The 16,267-nt window shown below is 37.5% G+C and overlaps 1 protein-coding gene across 1 annotated transcript; it reads left to right on the top strand.

The window, feature by feature from the left end:
• The first annotated feature begins 991 nt into the window (after positions 1 to 991).
• Positions 992 to 6,011, top strand: LOC135074347 (ecdysone oxidase-like). The gene is made up of 4 exons (XM_063968603.1): positions 992 to 1,144; positions 1,629 to 1,775; positions 2,154 to 2,287; positions 2,692 to 6,011. The coding sequence occupies exons 2-4, from the start codon at positions 1,634 to 1,636 to the stop codon at positions 4,282 to 4,284; spliced, it is 1,869 nt and encodes a 622-aa protein (XP_063824673.1). The 5' UTR covers positions 992 to 1,144; positions 1,629 to 1,633; the 3' UTR covers positions 4,285 to 6,011.
• The last annotated feature ends 10,256 nt before the right edge of the window (positions 6,012 to 16,267 follow it).

Below are 16,267 nucleotides of genomic sequence, written 5' to 3' on the forward strand. Positions count from 1 at the left end.
TTATTATTTGAACTAGAAAAAAAACTTACGAACTTACGTACTATCACGAACTAGTAGCCGTTTACCTTAAATGAGTAACAACAATGGGACCCATTGGCACAGACTACGAGCAGTTCGCTCGGAGCAAGTGACACAGGCACAAGCGCAGAAGCGACATTTTCTTAGGTAAGTACTTCGTAGAGCGGAGTTCTAAACTTTCTCATTACATTTCAACTAAAATAGAGAAATATCCCGTTGTTCTCTACTTGAGCGGAGTATAATAATATCAATAATACCCATGGAAAGAGTGTCCTGCCCTCCATTTCGCACTTTGGCCAACCCTACACCGATTTGATTCATACGAGCGATTAGCTGGGAATGCGCAATTTCGTCTGTTAATCGATTCCATTACGCGGTGTACGTATCAACCATCCGGTATGTTTAACAATACAATAGAATACTACAGCTAAATGCCCTAACGCGTAAATCATGGGGTAAGTAATAAGTAGTCATTTAGTAATATCATTATTGCAAAGACGATAAACAATGATGATCACGAGTTCACAACCACTCTGGCAAGGTACCGAATAGGAAGAAGAAAAGATGTCCTGAGATTGTAGTTACCTACAATTAATTTAAAGTAAATTATAGGTAGGCTAGTTTGTGTATGAGTTTGGTGTGCACTGTTCATACAATCATATGAGTGAATCCTGTAGTAGGTATAGTTTAATAATCCTGTAGCGATATAAGATAATCTGAACCTAATAATGAACTCAATTTTGGTCATGATATCTGATTAAAGAAGCCACGATTAACATTTACAAAATTGTGCAGTTAAATCATTTGATTAATACATTTTATGTAATTACATAAATGGCCTTACATACTTTTGTTTATCATCGAAATTAAATAACTCGCAACCACTATCTAAATGAATATAATTATGAGATAATACCATTCACTTCGCTATAGGTACTGATAGCCTATTATATCGTGAAGTAATTAAGTAAATAAATATCAATCAAAGTAATTTGTATCGTCCTACGTCTTATCTAGTTCGCGCGGTGCTATCTGGTGCCGTGCTTGTGTTTAAAACTGAATCTTTTGCTACTTAAATATTGAAATAGTGGAATATAACGAGGGACATCTCATCCAGGTGATCCAGGTAAGGTTGTGTTTGGATATTTTATTTTATTAATGGTCATTCATAATCACAATAAAATTGTGATAATAAATGTAGAAACTATAATTCATAAATAAGCAAACTTTCTCTACAATATTAAAGTTTGGTTTTCATTAACTAAGAAACACGCAGAGTTATCACAAAAAACTTAAACGTACTTTAAACATTTGTTTAAAAAGTCATTTCCACTCTAATTGACAATTTAACAAGTGTGCAACGCTCGTTTAACTTTTTGTAATAGGCTTTCTAGAGCCTTGCATACCGGAAAACGCAGCGTAAGACGTTCACCCACAAGGTGGACCGACTACCTCATAAAGGTAGCAGGAAGGCGCTGGATGCAGGCCGGCCGCTACCAACCGAGCGATGTGGAAATCATAGGGGGAGGCCTATGTTCAGCAGTGGACGTCCTGTGGCTGAAATGATGAATATTCTAGCAATTTTTAACGTTTGAATGGCGATATTTCAGGAGCAATGTCATGTCTGACGAGCCCATGCCCGGCGTACGCTCAAGGCGCCGCCGGCGCAGCGTTCGCGAACCTCATCACGCACCTGCTCGCTGCTCAGTGCCTGGTCACTGAAGACTGGCCCCAGGACCGAACTGATGAGGTTTCAGGTAGTGATGCTAGAAGAGCCATTGGTTTACGCTAGAAAAGTATCTAAATGGGTTGTCGCTATCAGTCAGACTCTATTGAAACCCTTTTTCCTCTTGATGGCACAATGAAAGCAAGAGGTCTTTCTTGAGAGTATAATCTTTTTTCTTTAAATATTTATCAAAGTCACAGTGGTTGATCTTGAATTTGTACTTCAGATTGTTCTATCTATCTTTTTGTGACTCGTGTTCGGATTGACCTCGACAAATAGATATCTAAGGCTGGGTTGCACCACCTTACTTTAACTTTAACAAACGTCAAAATTTTGTCAAACTCTATACAAAAAGCACGGGTTATCGGTTATAAAGTTAGATTATCATAATTTTCGTGTCCAACCATAGATGGAGACTCATTCGACTTCATTATCGTCGGCGCGGGCACGGCGGGGTCTCTCCTGGCATCCAGGCTGACGGAGGTCGAAGACTGGAAAGTGCTGCTCTTGGAAGCTGGCGACGATCCGCCTATAGAGTCCATTGTAAGTTAAAAAGTCCATACATTAAATGGCACTTTCTTTTTACCCGACTGTGCCAGAAGTAGGTATAGGAGAAGGATAGGATGTTTTATAAAATACTTCCCGCCCGCGGCTTCGCCCGCGTGGAATTTTGTCTTTCACAGAAAAACTTTATCACACGCGTTCCTGTTTCAAAAACCGGGATAAAAACTATCCTATATCCTTTCCCGGGACTCAAACTATCTCTATGCCAAATTTCATCAAAATTGGTTCAGTGTTTTTTGCGTGAAAGAGAGACAGACAGACAGACAGAGTTACTTTCGCATTTATAATATTAGTAGGTATAGATGTTTCAAAACATTGAACGCCATTAACGACCGACCGCTATACTTCGCCATGTAATCATTAGGTATGTTTGTTAATTTCAGATTCCGAATTTTTCTGGAGCTACTCACAGAAGCATATACGGGTGGCAATATTACACAGAAATAGATAATACTACCAACAGAGGGAGCAGAGACGGAAGGTCTTTTTGGCCCCGCGGCAGGGTCCTCGGAGGCACTGGATCGATCAATGGCCTGCTGCACATGAGAGGCAGTGCTGGAGATTACAAATCTTGGAACTTTGACGGAGAGTGGGACTGGCCGACTATTAAGGAATACTTCAAAAAGTCTGAAAAAATAGTAGATCCGTTCATCCTAAGTGACCCTGAACTCAAAGAAAATTATGGAACGGATGGCGAATTTGTTATTGATCAACTAAACTTCACGCATCCTCAAATAGTTGACAAACTAACACAAGCTTATGAAGAACTTGGACTAAAGTACTTGGATGACATAAACGGCCCTAGCCAACTGGGCGTAGGTAAAATAAGAGGAGGCAACCATAAAGGCAAAAGGGTTAGCACGGCCACCGCCTTTCTCAACCAAGCTAAAGACCGAAAGAATTTGTTCGTGTTAAAAAAATCTTTCGTTACTGAAGTCATTATTGACGACGAATTCGTTGCTCGAGGTGTTAAAGCTGTCGTGAAACCGGGCATCGGAGTTACATTTAACGCTAATAAAGAAGTAATTTTATGTGCTGGAGCGATAAACACGCCAGTGCTATTGATGGTATCTGGCGTGGGACCTAGAAAGCATTTAAGTAAGTTTGGTATAAGTACTAAAGCGTCTCTACCTGTTGGCAGAAATCTGCAGGATCACGTCAGAATTCCGATTCCTGTAACAATTGACACAGGTGCTAAGTCAAAAGATGAAATATACTGGCTAAGAGCAGCCGCTCAATATTTACTAGATCAAACTGGACCGCATGCTACAAATTACGATCAACCAAACATAAACGCTTTCTTAGCACTTTCTGAAAATGCCACATTGCCTGATGTACAAGTAGATCATAATTATTTTGTACCAAACACTTCATACGTTTACTCAATGTGCTCGGATATAATGTCTTTCCAAGACAACATTTGTAAGCAATTTGAGAGTTTTAACGAAAATAAAGAATTGATTATATTCTTTATATCACTGTGTAGGCCACATTCCAAGGGTAAAATATTGTTGCGTACCAAAAACAGCTCAGATTTACCTAAGATATATCCGAAGTACTTTAGTGACAAGCGGGACATGGAAACTTTCGTCAAAGGTATACAAAAACTTACTGAGATTATTAACACCCCCACTTTTAAAAATATTAAGGCCGAGATGCGAAGGATAAGTCACAAGGATTGTGATGAAACTGAATTTTCTAGTGATGAATATTGGGAATGCATGGCTAGAACTGTTACGTATAACGTTTATCATCCAGTAGGAACAGCTAAAATGGGGCGATCTATGGATGATTCGTCGGTTTTAGATTATAAGCTGAACGTGTACGGAGTGCAGCGACTAAGAGTGGCAGATGCCAGTGCAATGCCGACCATACCAAGTGTTAATACTAATGCTGCAGTAATGATGATTGCAGAAAGGGCAGCAGACTTTATAAAAGAAACATATGGATATAGTCACAAAAAAGATGAGTTATAGCAAATATTGAAGGAATCTAACAAATTCTTACATAAATGCAATTTACCAGTTAAGATAATCTAGACAAATTATAATTGAAATAATACGATTTGAAATAACAGTCAGTAGGTCGTAAATTAGCTCTTATTGCACTGTTTTAGTGTTTATTCTCATGCATTTCTACTACATAACTAGTTAAATTTAATTAAAAACCGTTTAGTAACACTTTGTGTATCGAAAATAAATATTCCGAAGTATTTAAAATATTAAAAAAACTATTTTTTATATTTTCATCTAAACTATCCCGAGGAAAGTGAAATCTATGTATGTAATCTGTAAACATTTTTATCTATGAAAATCTGTCAAAGAAGTCACTGCTGTCAATCCTGCTATAAATGCAATGCAATGTTTTCTAAGAAATGTTTATCTATTTATTATAATTTTCATCTTGATCGCGGTGTTTGAGGCAATTGCTTCAATTAGCATTCTTGATAAAGGTCTGGTCTCATTGCACAAGAATTCTGTAGGGCTTCAGTTCTACATTGATATTGAAAATCAGGATCGATTGTCTGGCTGTAGTGTGCACTCTTTGGCCAAGGATTGCTGCTTGACTGACCCTGAAGAAGACTGCAATACCATGTCCGTGTTTGGTGGCTATAATTTTATAAGACCCAAAGACCGGGAGACTCTTATTTTCGTGTACCCTGTTATACATCAGCATGACCAATTCGGATACTGTAATTTTGTGCTAGACTATCAGTGCGGGAGAAATAGAAGAGCGAAGAGGCAGAAAGTGGATATAGTTTTTGATACGCGAATAAATACAGAAAGAGGTAAACGTAATAATTTACTGGAACATTACATTGGAGACAGGAGCAAAACAGTCTGCGATACTTTGGACCAGGATTCCTTGAATGATTGTGAACCAGTCGATTGTAACTTAAAATATTCAGGACAGAGGCCGTTCTTTGATGGTTACGCCGGGAAGTGTGTTGAAGCGTCGATTTGCGAGTCCAGTCCAGACAATGAACTTCCCGACGTGGTGTATGTACCGAGCATAAATAGCTGTCGAGACTTGGAACACCCGCTGACAGTCGGTGATATTTACGCAATTAGCACTGGCATGGGAGTGGTGACACCATCACCCAAGCCAGACGAAGTCAAAGTCGAAGTGAGGTCAAACTGTTCAACGATATCTCAAAATCTCAAGTTGCTGAGGGATATAATGTACGGGAAGTTGTGTCCTATTCTGAGGAGCGATATGACCGACTATAGTAAATGCTGTAAATCGGCTCTGTTATCTATAGTGACGTGTATTGTGGGGGTGTGTGCGTTGTTACTGTCGTTTGTGTGCTGCGTTCAAACATCTGTATGGGTGCACAAGAAAATCACAGAAGGGGGTTTTAAGGAGTTTCTGGAGAGCTGTAAGGGAAAATTTAAGAATTCAAATAATAATCAAAATCATAACGATCCCAGAGTGAACAGTGAAGTCAGGAATACTCTGCTGCGAGAGGTGATAGTGAGAGACATTCCAATAGAGCTGAGGGAGAGTATAGTGAATGTTTGTGAGAGAATGGGAAAGAAAGTGAAAAGGAAGAAACGGTACAGGCGAGCAGATGTTGGGAGCCAAGTGAGCCTCACCCAAGTGGAGTATGACGTCAGGACGACCACAGGCACTTCCTCGACGTATTCGTCGGACGACTGCGATGAACAACATAAGCTATTGCAATAAAGATGGTTGCCCAGTCCTTTTATTGTGTTTTCATATCATACCATAGGTACTAATAGTGCTCAGGCGACTTCAATGGATCTCTCGAGAAATATGTAAAATAATATAACCTATTAGCACCTGGCCTGTAAAGAGGTATTTAATTGAAAATCATATTATCAAATACTCAGGTCCTACCTTTATGCTGTAACAAAATAAAGTTATTTAAATACCTACAGGTTTATACGGAACCCTCGGTGCGCGAGTCCGACTCGCATTTGGACAGTTTTTTTCAGTTAACTTTGGTCTTACTTATTTTCTTTTTTTGCATTTATACATTTTGATTCTATTAACGTACAACGAAAATTAATCATAAAATATTGCAACATTGTTTATTTTCCAGTTTTATGTTTTATCTAACTAGATCTTTAGCTATCGGTGTAAAATACTGCAACTACGTACTCTATCAGTATTAGACTTGACTTTTATGTTCGTAAATCCTGCAGCTGAATATGTTACAATACAGGGTGTGATACTTCACATCTACTGATGGGTGGCTTATAGGATCCCCTTCGCCTAGGGTAAATCTCCCTTGCTTATGCGCGTAATAGAATTCTCAAGAGATTTATTGCTTGACGCCTTTTATTAACTTAAGGCTCTGTTACATACTCGTACGTAACGCTTTATTTCATCTACCCCCTTCGAGCTTGCCACCGGATAGGTGGCGTTTAACACCCCGGTGGTAAATGTCACCATTTCGTTTCATCTGCCCCCTTCGAGATTGTTACCGGGGTCTGTGTTGTGAGCATGACGTCAGGTTTTCAGTCGATTTGACAGTTCTCGACGCAAGCTGCGACACGCTGCTTTGAAACACCTCAATTACGATTGTCAAATCGTGTGGAAATAACGTACGTTCACCGCACCTCGTTCATGCAAGTGTACAAGAAGCCTTCCTTAAAATCCATTGTTAAGAAAAGTGGCCAACATTTTGTGAAACGTTTTTGGTAGGAAGGTGCATTTTAAGTAGGTACCAAGTTTGGTCAGATGGCTAGAAGAAGTACTTTTAGTAAGTAAAGGTCAGTAAACACTGTAAGAATAATCCAACTTTACTGCACAGAAGATTAAACAAATTACAGTCAATCATTTGACCTACGTGGCTGTGTACGTTCGTTTCAGCCGAAAGACGTCCACTGCTGGACAAAGTCCTCCTCCAAGGATTTCCACAAAGATCGGTCCTGCGTCGCTCGCATCCAGGCCCCTCCCGCGACCTTCACCAGTGGCTGTGTGTTAGGATATAAATAAAGGTGCTAATAGAAGATAACATAAATAATGCAGATAATTCACGAAGCACTAAACCTTAAAAAAAGATAATATTTTATCTGTCTATCTGTCTCCTAGTACAGTCACCGTCAGATACAGGTTGATGATTCCGGGTGAAGCTCGCTTCCACCTTCGGCCTGATCATCACTTACCATCAGGTGAGATACAGGACAAGAGCTTCCTCGTTGTGGATAAAAAAAAGATAGGTACTTCGTGACACCCAAAGTGGCTAAAAAGTTGACAACACAACACAACCTTATTCCAATAAAGGTTCGGCCAAACCAACGCGATCAGCCGGCGTGCAGCGATGGCGACCAGACTTCAATGCATTGATCGCCATCGCTGCACGCCGGCTGATCGCGTGTGATCGCATTGGTTTGACCGAACCTTAAGTAACAAGACGCGTTGCGAACTTTTTGGCTACTTTGGGTGTCACGAACTACACTCAACATCAAATAAACCGAACCTTCCGCGACGCGAACTTTAAAGATTTTCTTCTGACACAATCATGGAACCCCAATAATATTGATGTTATTTGAAAGCCCAATAAATATCCTTAAAGAAAAATACATTTCATTTCCAAATAAATGATTAACCTAAACCATAAATGTGACTTGAAAATAGACCTCACTTTGGGCTCACCTCAATCAATTAGACCAATTTTTATGGTTATAAAACCAAATAAAGATCTCACGTGTCCTCTTTAACATATGGATAGCGATTAATCCCAATCCCAAGTTTTATAGTCATAAAAAATGGCTATAGCGTAACTACCTATTTTTTGAAGAAGTGTCGCTGGATCCTTGTAAAGACACATTTTTGGGGTAAAAACCTTTCCTTTAATGAAATGAACTTAGAACTAGGCTTTCAAATGGTACCAATGTTGGTGGAAAGTGGGGATGCATACGTTTGATAAGTGCTTGTCGCGGGAGGTGCGATTTATTTGATGCCGAGTGTATTTGAAGCTGACTGCATAAGATGCGATTCAATTTGTCTGCACACTGCTGTGTTCTCTTTTGCTAATATTTGCATGCAAGTACATAAATATACATAGCTAGTAATCTTAGTTATGTTTTGAAGTCTGTATACAATGCGCTGCATGAAAGGACATTGTCAGAAACCGCCTTAGATTCCTGGGCACAGCAGTAAAGTATCAAAATTAATCTCTTACTTTTTGAATACTTAAATATTAATTAGATTGTAACGGACACTTGAGGATTAAAAAATGAAATAATAAAAGTATTTTATATGTATTCCATAATACTATGACGACATCCGGACATTTTAGGGCGTGGCCTGCTCCATATCCTATGAATTTCCATAATTTGTGTCGATAAAATCTATGTAAAATCGGCACAAGGCAATGCCGTACTTCATTGTTAGGAATCCATGTAATAGTGATGTTGACTGCGGTCATCATAGACAATAAGATACCGATCTTGTAAATAAAATAAATCGTCCAAATTGCTACAGTATGACTAGATTTTAATTAAATCTATAAGATCGATTGCAGCTGTGGTAGTTCTTATATAGGACAAACTAAGCGGTCTATAGCTGAAAGAGTCAAAGAACACATAGCGGCTGTAAAGAACCGACAGACGTGCAAATCTGCGATAGCTGAACATCTGTTAACTTCGGACGTTAATCACTGGATGGAACTTCATGACCCGAAAATCCTCTCAACTGATAGGCACTACCATGTTAGGTTGATACGTGAAGCCATTGAAATTAAAAAGCATAAGAATTTCAATCGAGAAGATGGATTTAACCTATCATCAGCGTGGAATCCGGTGATAACGAAGTACAAATCGCGTTCTAGGCCGTCTCAGAGAGACCCGGACACTGTTAGTGTAGTTTGTCGGACTGACTGTACCACTGACGAAAATATTGTGCAAATGCGGGTGGGTGAAGAAAACTCATCGCGCCGGAGCAGACGACGCCGCATCTCTTCAGTCTGCCCGCGACCATGACTCGTGCAACCGAGCCGAAACGTCGGGAGGGTAAATATTATTTACCGTTAAAATAGATATTGTTGCAATAAATCCCGTGAAGTGATAATTTTAATTAAAAGTTAAAAATATATTGCACGATACTACAAGAAGCTATCTAATGTGTCCAACTGGTCGAAGGTCATGAATAAAATAAAAAGAATTGTGATCATAACACTGATAATTATAGACAATGACAACAATATGAGATCATCTTTATATCTGTTACAGTTTCAAAATTCGATGAAAAATCCAATGCCGCTTAAAGTGAGAGAAATGTCTAAAGTTCTAATAGAATTGAAAGTTTTATTCGCTCAAAATGCTTATAACAATAATTGGTAATACATTTCAAATATTAAGTACCTTTATAATGTATCGATAGAACCAAAATGATATCCTCTCAGCTTGGAAAGGGAAAACCCAGGATTGGGGGAGCGCTCCAGGCAATTTTTAGAACATTTCATAGGTGGTAGTAAATAATATTTATTTTATTATTAAAATTGAATATTTTGATATTGATAAAATTGAATATATCTTTCGATTCAAATACCGAATATTTTTCAATCGATAATAATTATCGAGAATTGTTAATAATATTCAATTAAAAGTTGTTCAATCCCTAGTCATGCATAGACTAAGACGGTAACCATGGAGATAGTTAGTTTGGTAAGTCACGTGTTAAATGTCAAGAGTGGAAAGTAAACATAGGATTCATGTTATTTATTTACGTGCAAAATGTAAGTAAGTAAATCATAAAAGTGGAACGCCGAGCTATTTCCAAAACCCGTCCAATATTATAATACAATTTGGCTGCGACAACTACAATACAGAACATCTCCCAAATCGATGTGCATAAAATAATATAATACAATACTAGTAAGTAAGAGGTTATGATAACAATATTGCTATCAATAAGTTTATAGAATTGGTCCGCCAGGAATAATTGTTCTTACATAAAGATTTGTGTCATTTAGAACCTAGAAAGTATTATTTCGGCACTGTTGATCTAACGGCGAACAATGTATGGAGAACGAACATTGTCCTTTAATCACAACTTCAGTACGCAGCTGTTCTCGCTTCAAGTTGAGAACAAATCTATTACGAAAGTACAAATGCTAATGCACATGAACTTTTGATGTCCCACTTGGATGTATACAGATGACAACACATGAATCTAGAGATTTTGTAACCAGGCGATGTAGTTGTAGAGTGACATAATATGTCACTCTACAACTACATCGCCTCATATTATAATACTCTTATTATAATTATACTTAGGAATATTAAGAATTATAGATTAGAAGCTTATGATGATAATATATTTGTTACGGTTAATGTGATAAATTGAAAATTATTAATAATAACCGGTTATTATGAATAATTACCGACGGTCGCGGTAAAAGTGATAAATTAATCACATTTAACAGTGATTATTTAATAATTCAACCTTAGTACTAACAAATTTCATAAAAGAGAACAACATCTTGTGTACATGCTCCTGTACAGCCAAACTTTTGAACGTTTTGATATCATATATTAATATAATTTGGCATAATAAGTTTGAGATGTTTTTTGCATAATATTACTTTTTCATGATGCTTATAACATAATGTTTTGATTTAAAGTGAAAAATAGGTTAAGGTGCGGCGGGGGTGGCCCTTGGGCCACCCCTAAGCCGCCTATTTAGTTTTATACACACATAAATGACCTCATATTAATCACATTTACCAAATCATGCGGTAATTATTCATAATAACCGGCGATTATTCATAATTTTCACATTTATCACTTTGACCGTAACATATTTACTAGTAAGAGTTTACTAGATTTTCGTTAGCATCGCCAATAATTTATAGTACCATTCTCCGTATACTTAGGGCCTAGGAATAACTCGTTCAAAATAGTATAATCAGGAAGTAACTTTACTCGGAGCTCGTGATAGAGGCCCTTAACCGCGTCGCTAGCTACTAATAAGTAGATAATCTAAAAAATCCACATTTTATTGTACATTTAAAGCAAAAGTTTGCAATTGACCGTCAAACTGTAAACACCAACTGACGAGACAAAGTCGCTTAAGCCCGGGGACCGGCGACCGGACGAGTCCGTTTCCGGAGCTGCGGACTCCGGATAATCTTGACAGATCGCTGCTGCAAGCTGCAGTACGGATTTTTGAGGTTGAACACTTACAAATGATGGGAGGCAGCGGTTTACACCGACTAATTAAAATCTATAAAACTAATTTTATTTTTGCACTTTTACACACACGTCTCAGTATTAACCCTACCACTGCTTCGGGACTATAAATGGGCCAGTGCCAGAACTGTAGTAGAAAACCAGTAAATAATAATTATGTAGGTAAGAAATCAGTTTCATACAAATGAAAAAAGAAAATGTAGTTATAAGGTAAAATGGTAGAGAGGTAGGTACTTTAACCTGAACACGGCAGGCACGAATATGAGCTAGCAATCAAAAATTTTTTTTAATAAACAATAAAATCAAAATACTTATAAAAAGGTGAGAAACAATGTACCTAATTCTAATGGAAATAAATATTTAATTGTAGTAGTGTGTCAGTCACAGTGTAACATTATATAAAACAAGTTTGCATATTTTTAAATCTAAAATATAAAGAGTTTAAAATGCTTCCATCTTTGGTAGTAGGTAGGTATATCTGTTCCCAATACACAGAAGAGGGAATTCAGGATTTTTCTCAGCTTATAACTTGAAGCTGTAAAAGGGTTCACATATTCGAGCCAAATGAAAATAAATAGCTTAAACGTTATAGCGTAGCGATGTGGGAATAATATTTTGATTCCCAGCCGGAGGCAGCTGCACGGTAGATATTCATATTACGTTAAAATTGCGATTTTCTTTAGAAGAAAAGATCTTTAAAAGTATTTTTTCTTTGAGACAGTCATAACAATAATTATCTACGATTATTGTATCTCCATTTCACTTATTCGCATCATAATTGCTAAAAAAAATTAATATTGCTAAGTTCAAAGATACAATTTGGAATACACTTACTTTAAGGTATAATACTTGTTGTTAGGTTAGGTTAGATTAGGAGATTAGGAGGTCTATGTTCAGCAGTGGACGTCCTGTGGCTGAAATAATGATGATTACTCGTTGTTAAGTCCACCAATAGTGTTAGTAACTTAGCAATGTAATAAACAGTTTTCAAAGAATAAATTGAATCTTACCTCAAGGTCCATTCGTTACATTTGGCTTAGATATTCACAAGATGGCCGCCCATAAACATTGAGGGTCGGCGTTTACGGCGATGATATCTTAAACCCTTGCTCTTACAAGTTATTTCTTTTAGGGGACATCAATCGAGTTCAGATCTGGGTGCTTTAGGGGCTATAAATGCAAAGTAATGTGCGCTTTTGCGTTATGAAGGACCGTAGATAAGATCGTTTAAAGTAGGTATTTTAAGTGCCTTTTTGCTGTGATGCAGATTTGATTCAGCACGCGTGTGGATCTATCAAACTCTGCGTGGTCGAAGTCGCAAGTTCGCTTACAGTTTCCATAGCGGGCTATATACTAATTTAAAGAAAGCTTTTATTAGTCACTTTGCAATTACAGATTCATCTGAAAATTCCTGAAAAAGTGCCAATAGTCTGTAGCTTTAGTCCAAAGTCCGTAAAATCTGCAGCTATGGCCATGTTTCTTCTTTAGAGTAGGCTCACATCGTTGATTTTTAGTTGACCGATAGTTGTGTGTGCCCAATTTTAATTTGTATGAAGAATCGGCCAAATCGAATCGGCGTAGTGTGCGCACTCCCATACATGCCCATACTGATCAACTGCCCGACTAAACTATCGGCCGACGAAAACTCAACGGTGTGCGCCTACTCTTTTAACCCCATCCCAACGTAACTTTGACTCTTATTAAGGAACTACTATCTCCCGTAGGTAAACACTTGAATCTAGTTAAAACATCACACAAAACTAATTTAAAATATGATTCCAGCCGAACAAATTAGCATACAAGCCCCAACAATGTATGCCATCTGTTTGTTATAATCCGAGCGCCAAGTGTAAATCATACGAGAACATTATACGAGTATACTCGTAATTACGTTAAAGGTCATCAGTACCAGTGCCATCGTATGGTTATTCATAATTGTTTGGACATACCTAGTAACATAGGCTTCTATTTGCTTTGTATTTTCATTTGAGTGGAGTGGCAGAAAATCAATGGCCATTATGACAGTTTGCTTGCGGTGGATTACATTCCCATTTATCGAGAAAGGCTGGGTTACGGTACGACCATCAATGAATGTTGCGAAACCGGGAGAAAATATTAAATCGATTTTCATGCGATTTCATCAAATCAAATCATTTATTCAGTATTTAGCTCTCTAGGGCGCTTATACACGTCCCAAATATAGGTTATAAGAAGTCATAAGCTAGTAACTTATAATCTGACGAGCTTCCTTTGTTGCATATTTAAATACCTAATACTTTGGGTCTAGATGGCGCTGTGTGAAATTGTCCAAAAGAAAATAAAAATAGTTGTACCACCGAAGTTTTTTTGTTGTTCTCATAAATGACATCACAAAAATTCTCCTTTCCTGGACACATTTTATTTCGGCAAGAAACCGAAACAATTTACGGTAGCAACCCAACATGTCTAAGTGCGCCCTACCATAATGCATCAGACAGGCTCAAATTAAATTTGCGAGCAATTAGCTAACGAAGCAACGAATGGCTTCCACCATACCACAGTACACTAACCTTAGTAGTCCATTTAAGGGGTTTTATTGAGGTAAAAAAGGAAAAAAGACAACCCTAACTGACTATTTAGTCTGGTTCGAGTAGGACTCATGAGTAGCGGTTTCGAATATTCTAAGTATTACTGGTATTACTTTTATGATTTGTCAAGTTATATTCCGTAAACGGTATGGAAACTTGTAGGTGTACGTAAGACGTCATAATAATATTTATTACCAATGATTCAGCCACAGCCTCTCCCAATGATTTCCATATAGCCCAGATGGTAGCGGACGAGTATGTTTATGTTTTCTGTGGTAGCGGCCTGCATCCAGCGCCTCCCTGCTTTATGAGGTATCAAGGCACATATAAAGTTATTTTACTGTTCTCTTCTACTATGACTGTACTTTTAAAGTGTGTCGCTAATTACTTAGGTGCCGGAATAATAAATAAACAGCATGAAAAAACACTGGTGCTCAATATTAACCGATCACTTGTTAAAATTTGTAAGTATGAACCTATAGAGAAGAGAAAATTTTTGGGAATAATGATGTTGGTCGCATACAAAAAGTTGTTTGGTTCTCTGAATGAGAACGAATTTTGAAACAATCCTTTATCTAAACTGCTCCGTGTTCTGTTCAAGTTCTAATTTGTTTGAAATCTAAGCTCACCAGTGTGAAAAGATGTTAAAATTAGTAAACTACATTCGGCCTTTTAAATCAAACGTCTGTCATTTCATAACTTAATATATTATTTGACTAATTTTAATCAATAGGCAATTAAACAAAGCTTAGGTTTACTAAACTAAGTAACGTAAGTAAACTCTTGATCAGAAAATTAAACAAAGTTTATTTAATAAAATTACGACTAATAAAGTACTCTAAATCAACATTTAAAGATACTTATTAAATTAAATCTCAACGTTCTTGTCTTTTTCGCTGTAGTATCGCATGAGTTAGGTTTGGCACTCGTCCGGGGGGATCCATTGATCTAAAATTGTATTTAAAATGATTTATTCTATGTATTTACTATTATTGCATAGTGCATACCTTTTACGAAAATAAGCTCATGAATTGCCCTTGGATAGAGTCAGAAAGACGCTTTTGTGGTCTCATAAAATCTTAATCTAGAGCAACTAAGAACTATGATGAACAATCGAATGAGATCCAGGTATCGTTTTTAAACCGGATCATACAACAATTTTTAAATTGCCCACCAGCCGGCATAGGATGCACGCCATGACGAAATCTTATCGACGGTTTTAGACGTGCAGAACCGATAATACGCACCTATAAAAGTTTATCGTGGCGCGCATCCTTGGCCTGCTGGGCTTCAGAAGGCAAAAACTCTGAAGAATCGTGTACTCACTTTGGATGCTGGCGGTCCCATTCTTCGAGCTGTGTGCACAGTTCCAAGGCGTTCAGAGAAGAAAACACTTTGCTCCCAACGACAGGGTCAAACTGACTGGACGTACTCAACTGATGGGTCCCTGAAACCAAAAGGAATTTTTTAATATCCATTTAACAATGTTTAGTATGTAGGTAGTAAAGATTATGACGTGTACACCGAGATTAAGACACAAAAGTTGGCCGGCGACCAAGTTCTGATAGCGAGTCATAAAGTGTTGCTTAAAAGTTTGTTATCCAAGCAGTACGAAAATTCAGAATGGCACTATTCCCACCTCTCGTTCCTACCACTGCAACTCCTGTGTAGCCAGGATCTACAGCTTGATCGCCAATAAAAACCCAACCAGTGAAGGTAATTTATTGTCCCGGGAGAAAGTTTTAAACAAAAATTCAGAAGTATTTTAAAAAAATTGGTATAATTTGGAGTTGAATGTAAATGCTTACTACAGTAACAAGGTTTTGGTAATGTAGCTGTGTTATGCCCTTTACTTAGTAGTCCCACATAGACATTATGTTTGTCAAATTTCTTATCTACTTCATTATTGTTATCAATCTCTGTTTTATTATTTTGGTATTCAGTATCAATATTGCCTTTTGCATCAATACGTTCATTTATTTCTTTATCTTTTGGATCTCCTAGAGCTGAAAGAGCAGTCTCTATCGGTAACACTTGTTTTAAATCTTCATTCACATTAAATTCTTTTGACAGTTGTTTCAAAATGGTTATACATTTATCAAAATCCTCATAATCTTCATTGGTCGGAGAGAAGTCAAGTCTGATCGTATTAAAATGTGATTTCACTTCAGATGGGAGTTTATTAAGTATATTGCTTTGGATTTTTGTATCCACCCTTTTTTGTGTAA

Source organism: Ostrinia nubilalis, chromosome 9, assembly GCF_963855985.1.
Source record: "Ostrinia nubilalis chromosome 9, ilOstNubi1.1, whole genome shotgun sequence".
NCBI lineage: Eukaryota > Metazoa > Arthropoda > Insecta > Lepidoptera > Crambidae > Ostrinia > Ostrinia nubilalis.